At 39.9% G+C, this 16,063-nt stretch overlaps 1 protein-coding gene across 1 annotated transcript; it reads left to right on the forward strand.

The window, feature by feature from the left end:
• Positions 1-718: 718 nt before the first annotated feature.
• On the forward strand, positions 719-14,908 carry abhd3 (abhydrolase domain containing 3, phospholipase). Its single transcript, XM_046052888.1, has 9 exons — positions 719-949; positions 2,000-2,163; positions 3,989-4,171; positions 6,467-6,512; positions 9,875-9,987; positions 10,926-11,099; positions 11,472-11,520; positions 11,615-11,780; positions 11,970-14,908. The coding sequence occupies exons 1-9, from the start codon at positions 788-790 to the stop codon at positions 12,149-12,151; spliced, it is 1,239 nt and encodes a 412-aa protein (XP_045908844.1). The 5' UTR covers positions 719-787; the 3' UTR covers positions 12,152-14,908.
• Positions 14,909-16,063: the final 1,155 nt, after the last annotated feature.

Consider the following 16,063-nt stretch of genomic DNA (forward strand, 5'->3'; position numbering starts at 1 on the left):
CCTCCAGTGGACCTGGATTGGAATAATGTCTTGTGGGCCCAACCACCTGTTTTTCCCACTCTCAGTGCACCATGTAAGTATTAAGCAAAAAATGTACCTGGTAAAATGGACCATGTAAGCACAATATTAAATGAAACAAAAAAAGGCCCAATCACAGATTTCATCTCAGGACATTTTTCTACAAGATGGAGCCACAGGGTTAGGTAATAATTCAGGCCTTGCCTTATTTCCCGTGTCATTTCAATTTACAATATGTTTTAATGGCGCACACAGTGTTAACAAACACATTTTCAGTTAATTAAATTACCACAAACTAATTGCCACAAGGTGAACCTGGAGTCTTTGGGCTCCCTGTGTGCCTGTAGCCTCTGTGGCATTTGCCTGCTTTTCCTGGTTGGTGATCCAGTTTTTTATGGACTACCCCTACAGTAAACCCATTTTGTCAGAAGGTGAAGGTGTTCAATGATGCTCACGCTGTCTTTGCAAATTCCAATTTAATTGCCCTTTGGCCGAGTTTTATCCCACTAGATACACTGAAGCCTGAAACTGCAGCACGGTGTAAATCAGCTCTATTGACTGCAGGGGGCGGCGGACTGACTGCGAGCGGCTCCACTGATAGCTGGTCAAAGAGCGCCACCACTCGCTGATAAATAAACATATATAAATATCTCCCCACATCAAGTCCCCTTGACTGTCTCCTTCACGGTGGGCTCGAAGGCACACACAGCTGACGTTCAACCGAGCTGGCCGCTGTCCTCACGCTGTGGGTGAAAACAGGGACCTTGCAATGATCTCGCTGGACTTCAATTTCAACATTTTGACAAGGGACCTGTCACATTATTTGGAAAATCAAGTGAAAGTTGGGCTGTTCGGTTCGGGTGTAGGGCTGTCTCTGGTACTGGGCTTTAGCGCAGCGTACACCTGCTACTATCTGCTTTCAGTAGCGAAGGTAAGAACCGTTCACGTATGATATACCGGCTGCTTTCGAAGGCACTTCTTTTTTTGCCTTATGTTGCTTGTATGTGCAATTTAAACCGGCGTGTGTGTGCTTTTCACGAAGGAGCATCATCCCTGCGAGCGATGATGCTGGACCGAGCGGTGCATGGAGGTTTCGATTATTTTGCATCTGTCCACCGGTGGCCTAACGGCACACGCCTGCACATGTGTGATGGATGTCAGGCAGCAGTACCAACATTTGAATCAGCATTTTTTCATAAAAAGACATATTATCCACATGCGTGTGCAGCACTTATATAACTGAATCAATCCGTAGCAAGACAGTTGCAGTTAGACGTCGGCATTGACTAAGCTAGGCTAACATTACTGTATGTAAGAAATGCCGGTAGAAGATTTTATGTAACGCATGCTGACAGTGTTGATTTTACATAATTATAAATTACACGTTGAGTGAGGTTTTCATGCAGTTCAACATTTAAATAAAAATAGATATAATAATAACAATATAAAATCTGTTTGAATTGGACAAATAAATTAACTGGTTTGAAAGAGGCAGCTAACAGACCAAATTATGCATCAAATGAATATTGTTACATTTACAAACATAACATGTGGAAGTGCATGCCTAATGATTCTTCTGTATGTTGAAGTGTAATAAAGACCTTAAATCTACATCATAGACTTTAACGTTACACTTTGATTGTCAGTAGACTTTAGCTTGCTCACAATAACAGCCTTGCTTTTTATTACAGCTGGATGCTGAATTTTTAATAATGTAAAGTGAAATCTTCTTTTTTATGTTTTGAGGTCTGCATCAGCAGATCTGATTCAATAATACAACAAGTAATGCAATTTTGAAAATGATTTTAGATTACATATAATGTGATGTAACAAAACAGGGCTTAGAGCTAAAAGAAAGTTACATGATGGATCTGCTGTCATATTAAATAACATCACATTAATTCATAACCTAAGGGAAATAAAGAAGTCACTTTTTTTGACTCAAGCCTGTTCCGCACTTCATTCATCTGTATGGTTGCAGAAGCCACAGCTCATCTCAGGGGGTAAGAAGTTCTACCACTTTCTGAGGGAGCAATGTCCGGTGGTGTCAGAGACCTACTACCCCACCTTTTGGTGCTGGGAGAGCCGCATCCAGACTCTGCTGAGACCCTTTGTCACAGCCAAACCTGGGGTCGTCTACAGAAAGTAAGTCCTCGCCATGACTGACATACTAATTATCCCTCACACAAGTTGTCCCTCCCTCCCCCCCAAAAAACTTAGAATGTATTTTTCCTTGCAAGCAGTCTGTCTTCACTTATTCAAATGGGCATTTAAATTCATAAAACAGTTCAAGTCAAATAGTTCATATGCAATAAGAAATATGCGTGGAGCGTGCAAGCTGGAGAGTTCACCTTTGACATCGTCACAGTAAACGTAAATTTGATATGACAGCTTTCTTGTTTTTGGCGTTCTAGAGAAATGAAATGCCACTGCAGAAATTTCCACGCTGACAGTAAAAAAGCTTTATTATGCAACTTCAACAAACTAGTGTGGCCACAAAGAAGCTTTCGTTGGCTATATCTTGGTTTCTTTCTCACCAGTTTAACTGGAAACAAATTCCAGGCTTGTTCTTAGCAAAGACTCAAAAGCTCAGAGGAGAAAGAGATCTTTTGTGCCGCAAGGCTGGCTTGGGCTGCCCTGCCTACTCCTTGATAATGTACATTCTGTTGAGGATTAATTGTCACACCATTCCTTGCCCCCTGCGTACATAAAGGAGATTAAAATTAATTAAGAGAGAGTTATTTTTCATTATTACTATTTATTACTTATTAGTTCGTATTACATTCTCACGTAATTTGCTTCATGTATTACGACATTCCCTAATTTCCATGGCCATGCCTTTTGGGTCAGTGTTCCTGTTTGTATACAGCATACATTGTCCATGTATTATGTGTTGTTTGTCAGGACACTTAAGACTAAACCTTAACCCCAACCATAACATAAAAATAATTTAAGACCTTTGTTTAACCTGTTTAGACACTTGATCAAAAGCTGACACATTTGATTGTTGATACAGTTTGTTTTTGTGGACATTTTTATTCTTAAGTTGAATTATTATTGTCATAATTTGTCTGTCCGAAGGACACTGATAACTGCCTCTGCTTTTGGCCATGTCCTTAGTCAAGGAGACAAATATTCTCATAATGCTGAGGGACTTCATCCTAGTCCAGCTGTGTGTTATCAAACGTGGTAAAACTGAAGGTCACGTTCACTGAAGGTATTATCACATTTCCTCCTGGCACAACTGGACATCCGCCTATAATGAAATTACCCAAGGTTGACCCAAGGACAGGCACTGTGAAAACTGTACTATTTGTTGTTGGCTGTCTGGGTGAAATTCATCTCGTTGTCCAAGCAGAGGATTAGCACCAGGTCCCCTCCCACTTTGTCACTCTGGATTGGTCCTCACTGACTTTAAAGTCTAGCGAGTCAGGTGCATATTTCATGACGGGTCTGTAATTTCATGCTGATGTCTTCACCACTGGCCAGCTAAGTTTGCTCACTGGCCGCCGCTGTGTGTGTGTGTGTGCGTGTGTGCAATGCAAGTTTTAAAATGCACTAGCACTGTGACCGAATTACCTCATTTGCCAGGCTAGTGTTATAGCCCAGGAATTGATTTATCATAAGAACCCACTGGTGCAATGCCCTCCTCCTTGTCTACTGAACGCGCTTACAAGATGATCAGTGAGCATTCTTGTCACATATCCAATTCTCCTTTGGTAGTGCTTGTGATTACTTCATTTTACCTGGAAGAGAACAGAAAGTATTAATTGTGTGTGAGTATTTTAACAAATTTAAATGACCATTTAGTGAGCAGATATGCATCTAGTTCACCCCAAATCTAATATTAATTTTAGTCCTTTTCTTGTTTGCATTTGTTTGAATGAAACAAGTACACAGATACATAGAGATATAGATTTTATGATAATGTTCCCCGTTGCTGAATTGCGTGTCCCGCTTGTCTCTGCAGTGAGCTTATTAGGGCAGCAGATGGAGGACAGATCTCTTTGGATTGGTTTGACAACGACGACAGCCTCTCTCATCCTGACCCTGCCACCAGGCCCACTGTCCTGCTTCTGCCCGGTCTGACCGGCACCAGCCGAGAGTCCTACATCCTGCACATGGTCCAACAGAGCCGGGATCTGGGCTATAGGTGGGTGGTCTTGGCCGGACACCTTGGCTGAGGACCAGCGCTGAGCACGCATTCAGGGCACTAAATCACACAACTAACACTCTCTGTGACTTGTGCTAATTCCAGTCCAGTCAAAGTCAGAATACCTCAGCAGTCATAACAGTTTTGATTAAAAAGTAAAACCCAACACAGCTTTTTGTAGCGATTTTGTAACTTTTATATAATGGGTGCAAGAGTGACAGGGGCTTGGAGTTATTTCAGGTCAAGTGCACAAATAAAGTGGGCAGCGAAGCTTTGCGTCAAGAGCTGCTTTTGTAAATAGCCAAACGTAGCACAAGCTCGAAGAGTTGCAGAGGGAGGCAGTTTTTCCCCCTTTCTCCCTCTCCAATAGGCCCTTTCTCTGTGTTCTCTGCACTCATTCTTTCACCCAGATTTGGGAAGGCATGTGAGGAGGGCCGGCACACTCAGCATCTTCCACCCCTCACCCTGTCTGCGTAGCTTAATGAATTACAGCTTATCCTGGTACAAGCTTTGCAGCTTAGCCCAGACCAGCTTCCGAGTCTATGATGCAGTGTGTGTGTTTAAGCACACCCCCCCATACACACACACATACACCTCTCTGTCCTCTAGCTCAACACTCCATCTAGCCCCACCCTGCTGCTGAGCTGCACAGATAGAAACAGCAGGTCTGACTTCACCAGATAATAGATGACTGGCGAGAGATGTGGAGAGAGGAGGGATGCTGATGCCTTCCCTCTAACAGTACAAACAGAATGCTCTTCACGCAGCTGTGTATCTCAGCACACCTCATCAGATTCCCAGTTACATTTTTTTGTAAGTATGGAACGTTGGTTTAAAGGAATTTGGGCTACCGTGTTCCTTTGAACGTGGAAGTCGCTAACTTGTATTGACACCAAATAGAACAAAACTTGAGCCTACTAGAGCTTATAAATGTTGCTCCTCCTTGTGCACGTTTTTGAGCAAATCCTTGAATTTAGGGCTGCAATTAACAAATATTTTCATCGTTGATTAACCTGCCAGATGTTTTTTTGATCAGCCAAGTAGCCTTTTTGTCTGTAAAATGCCCATCACAATTTCTGAGAGCCCCAAGGTGACATATTGAAATGGCTTGTTTTGTCCGACCATCATTTGAAAACCACAAAGATACAATAATGTAAAACAAAGTAGAGCGGAAACTCACATTTAATAAGCTGGAACCATCAAATGTACCAGCATTATTACTTGAAAAGTAAGTAAAGCAATTAATCAGTTATCAGTAAAATTGTTATAGAGTTCATTTGTCATTTTCTGTTGATTGATTAGTCGATTAATCAACTAATCATTGAGTTCTACTCAGAATTTGTCCAGTTACTGTTGAAGAATTATTGTGAGCCAGCTGTCAGGTGCGAGGAAGAAGGTTTTTCGGAGACTGATGAAGTTTTACACAGCAAAGTTTAATGAGACTTGGCCAAGGAGAAACAGTGTCAGCATCCAACGTGTGAACACAAGCAATGCCAACACCAAATCTGAAGGATAACATCTTTTGGTCCCTTTTATGTTTCTGTTTTCCCCCTAGTGGCTGTAGGTTTTCCCCTTTGGTCATCTTTAGCTGGCCTTAACCTAAAACAGCAACTCTATATGATGTTTAGACTTCAATGCTACATCATATTGGAATCTCTTAAAGTCCATGAATTGTACTTTAACCTGTGGAGCTACTAAGTTCTTGTAAACATTCTTGTAGGACACTGATATCTGCTAGCCTGACGCATGATCTACTGTCTCTACCTAATCAGTCTATTGTTGTCTCCCCGACAAGGACAAGTACAGTACATGTGACAAATACCAGAACAGGACAGAAAACACTTATGGGGTCAGCTAAATTACTCTAAGCTAGACCTGTCTTATCTTTCCTTGTTATATCAACAAAGCCCCTTAAGTAATATTCTTAACAGTTACAATCAATGGATTAGGGTTACTTATAATTATTTTCTCTATAAATTCTTTGGTCTATGAAATGTCAGCAAAAAGCAAAAAATTACTATCTTTAAATTTCTTTTTTTTTTTTTGGCCAACAGTCCAAAATACAAAGACATTCAGTTTATAATCACTACAAGACTACAAAAATCTGAAATAATTTACTACTGATAAGATGGCACTAGTGAATTTTTGTCTGTTTTGCTTTCAAACTAATTTATTCATCGATTTGCACAGTAGTTGCTATTCCTGAACATGTTTCAGTTACAATCAATAGAAGGACTGATTAAAGGAATAATTTAGGAGACTAATCATTTAGAGTATGTGTTTTGTATATTTCAGATGCGTGGTATTCAACAACAGAGGAGTTTCCGGGGAAACACTGCTGGTGAGAATCTAACGTGTGATAGTTTTCAACCTGTCATTACTTTGTTATTTCATTTCACCATTTTTCCTGTCCACGTTCAGAAAGACAAATGTGTATACAGGATAGCTGTTAACAAAAAGTTGTTTTTCCCATTTGTCAGTGTGACAGCTTCCCAGTGGAGTTGTTCTTTTCATTGCATCAGCCAGCACTGTGCACGTCTGTTCCACACGTGTCACAGAGTCCACAGGGAACTAAGTGGACGCTGCACAGACAATGTTGTTCCACAGCAGGGATTAAGTTGCAGGCAGATACGGTATTTTAATGCTGATCCTCAGAAATATGACCTCTTCGGGCACGTGCTGTTCTGACACCTGGCTTAATCTGTCCCCTTACACCCGGGTATATTTAGCCAACAAAATGGGCCCGAGCTCTCATAGTACATAGCATGCCCACTGTGTTTTACGTCTCTCCCTCTCTGTCTGTACGTCTCCGCTTTGGAACAGAGGCACATTCTTTATGGACCACTGAATCACCCTGATCGAATCATACCATCACTACCATACAGAGATCCCATCCAAAAGACAAATGGTCTTTCATTACAGGCAGGGATTGTCCACAATCAATCTAATGTTCCTCTTAGTGGCTGTGAAACTGAATCAGTTGCCAATCCGTGTCCAGCTGTTGTCTTTGTCATATTGTGTCTCAGCTGCAAATTTAAAAACAAAAAAGGGTAAAAGTGGCACTAAGGCAAAGTGTCTAGTCACAAATGCAAATTATTTGCATGCTCCATGCTCCAGTTAATGTCCATATTGTCCATTTTTTAACTAGGCCAGAGCTTGAGAATGACCCATTGTGTAAGAGTTGCCCCCTGCCTCAAGGACTGTCGTGAGTGCTAGTGCCCTATTTCCTGACCTCATAAAAAAACAATTACATTACACTTTTCTGTGGGGTATTTCCCCCAACTATTTGTATTTTGTTCTTTTTAAAAAAAAATCTGTTATTATTCAATTTGCAAGTCTTGCTGATTCACTGCAAAGTACAAAACGTGTGCAGGCCTATCAGAGTAACCACGAGAGAGTAGAAAAACAGGAATTTACTTTGCCTGAGTTTCTGCTTGAATCTTAATGAAGAGCCTTGAAGAGTCGACAGCATCCTGAGAAATTGGACTTGTTAAATAGGCTCTGTCGAGTTAGAGCTGGTTTGTTAAGGAACCTGCTCTGGCTGACAAACCGAGTTGAAAGGAGAGAATAGAAACATTTCACCCTTTCTTGGCCTGTAAATAAACTATTTCCTTTATATACAGTAGCTTAGTTTAAATATAAATCGTCTGTTCACGCCGTTACACATTTATAGAATGAGCACTCACTTCAGCAGTTTACTGGATGTCTGGAGAGATGCTTCACAGCTATGACATTGCAAAATACAACAATTTGGAGAAAAACCATAACAGAAATTAGCAATTACATAATAGCCTACTGTTTGCATGTTAAAGGTGAAATAGTGAATCATGTTAACTGTCGATACGTGTCTTCAAACATATTGTTGTCAACTGATGTTATCTTTGTTGTTGTATTATATTATCGAATGATTGTATTGTCTAAAAACATTAGACAGTTTTGAAAAATGGCCGTTACAGTTTTCCAAAGCCCAAGAAGACAAATGTCTTGTTTTGTACAACCAACACTCAAAAGTTTCAGTTTCTTTGTTGCTGATTTATCAGAGCATGGTTTCAATCCATTGACCTCTAGGTTATGGGCCCTGCACACTTCTGCTGCGCCCCTCGTACACACTCCAGATGGGACTCGCACCCACAATCCCTTACGCCATATCCAGTTGCAGGGGTGGCAATGTGCACAAGGCAGTGTTCAGTGGTAGTAACATTGTAATCCGTTTTGTAAGTTCCTTTCATTGGACATGGATGACAGCCTTTGTGTGAAGGCAAATCAAGGAAACATGAACGAGTTTAGTCCCTGGCTGTTTTTTTAAAGCCGGAATTGACATCTTTAAATCCAAACCCAGAGATATTCAGTTTACTTTCCCAGAAAAAAAATGACTAAAAAGTAGGGCTGTCAAATGATTAAAATTTTTAATCAAATTAATCAGAATTTTCAGTGGATTAATCACTATTTGCAATTACACCTGAATCCTAACCATTTTTTTTTTCTGAAATGCATACCAAAAGATAAATAAAAAGACACAGATACATAATTTTCATATTATGTCTGTTTATTAACACAGCCAAATAATTGTTAATAATTGTTGTTATTCACTGATGTCCAATGGTCTCCTGTCAGGGCGATATGATTTACTTGAGCCAAGACCTCTTTCCTTTTTTCTTTTTCGTTTTGATAGAGCTCGTGGATTTTCGTCATAACTGTGGCTCTTGACGGTGGCCTATAGGATGAGTCTTGAGACGCCACTTGCAAAACATCAATGAAACCTGAGTCTTCTACAATACTAACGGGTCTACAATCCTTTGCAATCCATGCTATTTTGTTGGTCAAATTATCTGAGGTTGATTTTGTTAATGGCCCGCGAAAATTCAGCGTGGTCTGGCGCGAACCACTTGCTGAACCTGACGACCCAGCAAACGCATGTTTGGCGTTGACATGGTACCTCAAGCTTGAACAGCTCCGGTGAAATTGAAACTCCTTGTTACAAATCTTGCAAATAACCTTGTACTTGTTAACTGTACCATCATCATTCTTTTTATATTTGAATCCGTCAATAGGCCCACTTTGCTCACCTTGCTCCATCTCGCCTCTAGCTCCCGTCCCAACCACTTTCCTGACCTGAATAATTTGTCACACTGCGCATGCGTGAAATGCGTTAAAAAAATTGACGTAATTAACGACAAACAACGAATTAACGTCGTTAACGCGCTATTTTTGACAGCCCTACTAAAAAGATTAAATGGTTATCAAAATAGTTGCAGATTTAGTTTCTGTATATTAACTAATTGATTAATCAATTAGTTTCAGCTCTAGTTTGATTTGCCGTAAATATCATAATGATTGGTTTTGAAAATACCACTAATACTACTAGTAGTCTAAATTTTCCTACAGTCTAGTGTAGTATAGTGTATTATTACTTACTTTTTAAATGATGTTTGCTAGTTTAAGCTAGTTTATTTTCTCATTCAGGCACATAAAAGGAAGTGGTCAGATGCTGAGGAACAATTATCTACTTATAAAAGTAGTTCTCATAGAAATTAGGTAAATACTTGGTATATTTTACTTTTGTTCAGGCAAACATTTTAGTTTCAAATCAAAATAACTCACTTCACCATATTTCTTTCAAGTTGAGGCCTCATGATTTTAACAGAGATAAAGAAACACTGATAAAAAAAAAGTGACTGAATTGTCTTTGTCTGTCCCACCCAGACCCCAAGGACCTACTGTGCAGCCAACACAGAGGATCTGGAGATGGTTATTGAGCACATCCAGGGGACTAATGAAGCTGCTCCAATCATGGCTGCTGGAGTATCAATGGGCGGGTAATAAAGCCACTCACTACCAGCTGACTGGACAGGGGGGGGGGGGGGGTGTCTTTCTACAAAGTTTGGTCATGTTACGTGAATCCATTTAGAAGTTACGGTATGTAGAAGTTGTGCACTTTTTTTTATAGGCCACTCCCATTGCTATGCCCCCTTTTAACACAAACACACACCTTCACACACAGACACACTTGACCTCCATTCCAAATTTCAGCCTCCTTGGGCAAAAACTGTGGGCGCCAAAGGACATTTTTGTAGACCGAGCAGCCAACCGACAGAGCAAGCTACAGAGCTGCTAGACGCAGCTTCAAATATTAACTAATAATACCCAGAAATCACCTGACATAACATAATCCAACATGAGCAAACTACACAGAACTCACTCACATTTACTAATTCAGCTGGTCTGTGATTGGTTTGTGCCAAATGTTACGAGAAGGACAAGAGAGGCAAAAGATGTCATGCTAGTAAGTCAAACTTTCTCTGTAGTAGACAGTTTGTGTGTTTTGTTTTAAATATTCAACCCTCACAATTCTAATGGGATTATAGAAGTGGAAATATTATTTCCTTATTTCTTATTGAAAAAAAAATCAATACTCACTCTGTGTATAGCTTGGTCACTATTCTTAAAAAAATAATCTAAGGGATCCGGATCAAGATTGGTGTTTATGTTATGTGTTTATGAAAAATAAAATTACTATTGGCCAATACATTGTTGTCACATTTTTTAAAATTCCAAAAATCGGTATTGGCCTCAAAAATCCAGTATTGGTCAAGCTATAGTCGGTGCTTTAATATGGTCCCAGTTGTTCAGTACAGCATGCCAAAGAAACTGCGCAGCACTAATCCCATGAAGTGAACGACTGGTCAAAAATGGAACATGTTCCAATCCCTGTTTTTCCCCATCTGTCCCTTCCTCTCGCCCTCTCCATATTGAGGATGATGCTGGCCAACTACTTGGGCCGCAAGGGCCGGGAAACCTGTCTGAAAGGTGTCGTAGCCTTCTCAGCAGGCTGGGATGTGTTTGAGTGCACCGCTTCACTGGAAAAACCCCTGGACCGTTTCCTCTTTAACTCCTACCTCACCAGCTGCCTACAAGCCTCTGTGCACAGGTGAGCCGGGGCCAGAGCGGGATTAACGCGGACGCTAACTCACTGCTAGTGCTAGCGGCTGAACTGAGCTCTTATGTATTTATTTTCTATATTTTGATCAAGGGGTTGCTTTTTACAGTTCCAGGCAAAAATATATTGACTGCTGCTGTATTTTTTAACTGTTATCTGATGAGCAAAGCATATTAGTAAATATAATACTCCAAATATATTCAAATCTGTGTTTTATTGCAGAATTGAAATTAATGCAGAGTGATGAGTTTGTTGTGCTTCTGTGAAACTAAAGCTTTATTGTTGTTATATTATGTTGTCACAACCTTGTCAGCATTACAACAGTAGTCGGTGACAGTTTTATTTTTAATCTCATCTCTGCAGACACAGACCAGTGCTTGAAAAGTGTTATGACATCGATCATGTCATGAAGGTCGGGATTATTTTCAGTGACACTTGCAATGCCATTAATGCTAATCTAATTAAACCAGGTGCCAAAATTTAATCAATTTACCCTGTCCCTATAGGCAAGGACCATTCGTGAGTTTGACGAGAGGTTCACCTCCATAATGTTTGGCTATCCTACCAATGATGACTACTACCATGATGCCAGTCCTGTCCACAGGCTGAAATCTGTGCAGGTGCCAATGCTGTGTCTGAACGCTGCTGATGACGTCTTCTCCCCGTCTCATGGTGAGTCCCAGCGACCAGATTTTCTGTGCAATCTGACTTCACCATTCAGATTTTTAAAGAATTATTATGAAAGGGGAAAACTGATTTTATAAGGCAGGTTTACTGGCACTACTAACATGGCATCATGAAAAATGAGAATCTAGTCCACAGAGAAGACACCAGAACCTGAATCCTTTGTTTGCTTTGCAGCCATTCCAGTGGAGGCAGTGAAGCAGAATCCAAACCTGGCCATGCTCATCACCTGTCATGGCGGCCATATTGGTTTCCTCGAGGGCCTGTGGCCTCGACAGAGCACTTACATGGATCGAGTCTTCAAGCAGTTTGCTCAGGCGGTCATCGAACAAGGCAGCCGACTCAAAGACCTCTCCTGATAAGAGAACTTAAAGTGTTCCTCTAGATTCACTTCCTTCCTTCCTCTCTTATGTTCCTTTCTTGATTCCTTCCTTTTCTTTCATTTTTTTGCCATCCATCTTTCCTTGCTGCATTCCATCCATTTCTGATTCCATTCTTCCTTGTTTTTTGCTACCTTCATTCCTTTGTTCCTTCCTTTGACCTTTTTTCCTTGCCCTTCATCCCTCCTTACTGCATTCCATCCATCCTTTATTCCATCCCTCTTTACCTAATCTTTTTCCGGCTATTTCCTTCCCTCCATTGGCCTTCCTTTATCTTTGCCCTCCATCCTTCCGTCCCATTCTTCCCCCTGCCACAAGCAAAAAAAACATTCTTTCTCATTTGAAAGGCACATCTAATTGAATGCAGTGTTGCTTTCAACATTCACTTATTTATTCCACACAGTTACCAAGTCATTGTATGTAACCATACTCTCAATAGTATGCACATGGACTAAAAACAAGCATAGCTGTTCATGTCACTATTGAAAAGCTGAATCTTTGCCCATCTTGTTTAGTTGCATTAGCTAGCTAAGATATTATGCGATTAACTTGTGCAATTATTTTCTTTTGAAGTTAACACAAGTACTGTACATGAAAATCCAACCATCTTTGTTAATGATGCGTCCTTTATTACTCATATCAGTAGGATTTTAGCCCTCAGGGATTGTCTTTATTTTCTCATACTTCTTTCCTTTTTGTGCAATTTTGTTTTGTCAGTCATTCTCCTTTAGTTCTTATTTTCCTCAGTTAAAGGTATATGTTATTTACCACTGGCATATGGTTGTTTTTTTTCTTTAAAGTAATAGTTTGATATAGGACGATACACTTATTTACTTTCTTGCAGAGAGTTAGGTGAGAAGGTTATTCAACTCTCATGTGAGTTCATTAAATATGAAGCTACAGTCAGCCGTTGATTAGCTTAGCTTAGCATGAAGACTGGAAGTATGGGGGGAAACAGCTAGCTTGGTTCAGTCCAAAGGTACGTAAGCTAAGCTAACCAGCTGCTGCATATGTGACGTATAGACATAAGAGTAGTAGCAATCTTTTCATGTAACTCTTGGCAAAGAAAGTAAATGAGTAATTCTGATCCTTCTTTTAACCTCCTGCATGTACCTTTACTATCACACATTCTACTTTTACACACACCAAATAGCTCTACAAATGTATAATATGAAGAATAATTCATTAATGACAAGGAATGTGAAATTGCACTATTTTAGTTGATACTATCATGCCTCTAACTCCTTAATGCAAGGCACTTCATTCGATATATGAAAGGATATCCCAAAGGCTGAACAGAGCAGTATATGAATTCCATGAGGTTTTCTTTGTGGGAATGTTCGTGGTTATTATTGTAAAAAAAAGACTGAGGGTGCTAGATACGGTGATGTGGATGAAGTAATGCACACAGGAAGACAGAGTGTGTACATATTGGCTCTTTGAAGTGGTGAATGTTGCTTTACAACATGCATAGTATCATTAATGGAACCTGGTTGTCAGTCGTTTTAGATGTCGTTTCGCCAACAATGATCAAGGGGCTGGCTACCGTGTATGAGTTGGCATCAATGAAACGAGCAGATCTGACTGGAGGCCAGATTTTCAGTAATGCACTGCATGGCGGATTTTGACTTCCTGTTCCTGTGGAATTTCGGTGTCTTGTTTGTTCTGCCAAGTGTCCATTGAGTAGCATGTGTCTCATCGGCATCATCAGGTCCTGAACCTTAACACTTTGTAATCTGTAGCACAAAATGTTTGTTTTCTCATAGGACGCTGCATTTCATTTTGTACACTACATAAAAAAAGAAAGAAAAAACAATGTGTTTAACATGTGCAGCAATAAGATTTTAAATTATAAAAAATTGTCTCTATAGTATAAGTACCAGTATATGCACATTATCAACATGAGTGTAATATGCTGTATTTAATAAATTATTAAACAGAGTCTAGGTGAATTCTTTGTGCTGTTTCTAGTGCTTCTGCTCGTAATACATTCTCTCAACATAATATATTGGATTACTTGACATGTACTGCAGGTTAGAATAATAGACTGCAATTGCCTTTTGTCAGAAACTCTCTGTCTTTCTTTCTTTCTTTGTCTGCCTATAACAATGGAGTATAACGCCTGTGGCTAAATAATGTTAATATCCGGACTGATGGGTCAGAAGCTCATCAGTCATGTGAGGTGTCAAGCTCTCACAGGACTTCACCCTCGGTCACAGACTCGTCCCCTTAAGTCAAGACATTTGACAGTCTACCGCTGGATCTGGCTTACTGCGTGACGAATGTGTCAGTGCATAGGGTCACACTCCCTCTCCTCTCACATCACAGTATTGGGTTTTGGTCCCTGGAAATGACTCACTTCACACTCACGGGCTTAGCTGCTGATAGGATATGCATTGCTGCAGTAGTGGATGTGATCTACTAAAGGCAAACTGTAATCCTCCGGCACTCCACTCCCCCCCAAATAAGCCCACAGACAGATGAGCTTTTGGTTTTAGCTAGATGTTTTATGGGAGCCTGAGAGTAATTAGAGTAGACTGCCAAGAGGGATGAGTAATTTACTGTTGGTTACATCTATGAAAATTGATATGATGTTGCACGAATCGCTTGATTATAAATGTTGATATCTCTGCTCATGAGAATGTACGCAGCGTAATCATACATTTATAGACAAATAAAGGACTTTCCAAGGAAATGTTCTTAATGTTAAGATGGAATAAAAGATATTTCAAAATATAATGGTGCAGTGATACGTTTAATCATGTCAAAGTTTGAAAGTAGTTTCATGTTAAGTATTGCATTGCCTGAGGATTCAAAAGAAATATGTCAGAGGGAACTATCAAGAGATATTTTCTCTTTTCTTCAAAGCATTTGTTGGAATATCAGCTAAAAGAACAAATTAAACAATGAAATCGATCTAGGAAACTATACAACATGTAACATGTGTTGCTGTAGTCATAAACAGTTCATCTTTGTTTGTTTGTCACAAATGAATTACTTCTAGAATCTAGGACAATATCTTTCTGCTTTCCTCAAAAGAGCAATTATGAGGTACAAGAATCAGCATGCCAGCCACTACGACTTACCTTCTCTTCCTTATCCTATCCTGACTGCAGCTGTCTGAAAATAGCCTTGTGTTATATCACACAGGGGTTGTAGGTTGATGGAAAGCATGCTCTAATATTACCTCGCAGGAGCTGAAATAGTACTCTCCCTGGACCGACAATGCCCTGTGCCCTTACAGTGTAGCCAGAGAAGATCCTATAGCATCCATCACATCACCATCTCTGCTCATGATAATGTGCATAGTCATAGCATGGCTACAGAGGCGCTAAGGTGAGATAAATATCAGGAAAGGAGGTGACTGGGAAAGAAGCAAGGAGCAAGCAGAATAAAAACAAATCTGAATGGATGCAGAGAGGATGTGTGAGAGGATTATTAATCACAGGCTAAACATGCACATGCATTTCAAAAACACTGCCTGAGGTTTTTATTCATGCACTTGCAGCACACTTTAAAATACTCAGCAGTTACACAGGAAGCACACCCACATAAACACAGAAATAAGCGAAATAAATGGAAATCAGAGGTGATTTTTTAAAGTTTTTTATTTAACCTTTATTTCACCAGGGGAAAAGATCCATTGAGATAAAATCTCTTTTTCAAGGACATTCTGGGCAAGAAAGGGAGCAGGACAGAAAGTCAGACAATACAAACATAAAACAATACAAAATACAATCAAAACATGTAACCTTTTACCTATATACAAATGCAACAGTCGCAACCCACTATCTCACCAGTATATTAGCACTTCATTGAGCAGTTAAAATACATCAATATAATGCCAGCTTATTCAAAAACAGTTACATTCATCTTTAAAAACCTCTGTCA

The sequence above is a fragment of the Micropterus dolomieu genome, linkage group LG06 (assembly GCF_021292245.1).
Source record: "Micropterus dolomieu isolate WLL.071019.BEF.003 ecotype Adirondacks linkage group LG06, ASM2129224v1, whole genome shotgun sequence".
Taxonomy (NCBI): domain Eukaryota; kingdom Metazoa; phylum Chordata; class Actinopteri; order Centrarchiformes; family Centrarchidae; genus Micropterus; species Micropterus dolomieu.

Excerpts from the sequence above, each read along its gene's own strand:
- abhd3 (XM_046052888.1), top strand. The coding sequence starts at position 788 with ATGATCTCGCTGGACTTCAATTTCAACATTTTGACAAGGGACCTGTCA. Across the intron at positions 11,100-11,471 it reads CTACAAGCCTCTGTGCACAG|ACACAGACCAGTGCTTGAAA; the intron begins GTGAGCCGGGGC and ends TCATCTCTGCAG. Across the intron at positions 11,781-11,969 it reads CGTCTTCTCCCCGTCTCATG|CCATTCCAGTGGAGGCAGTG; the intron begins GTGAGTCCCAGC and ends TTTGCTTTGCAG.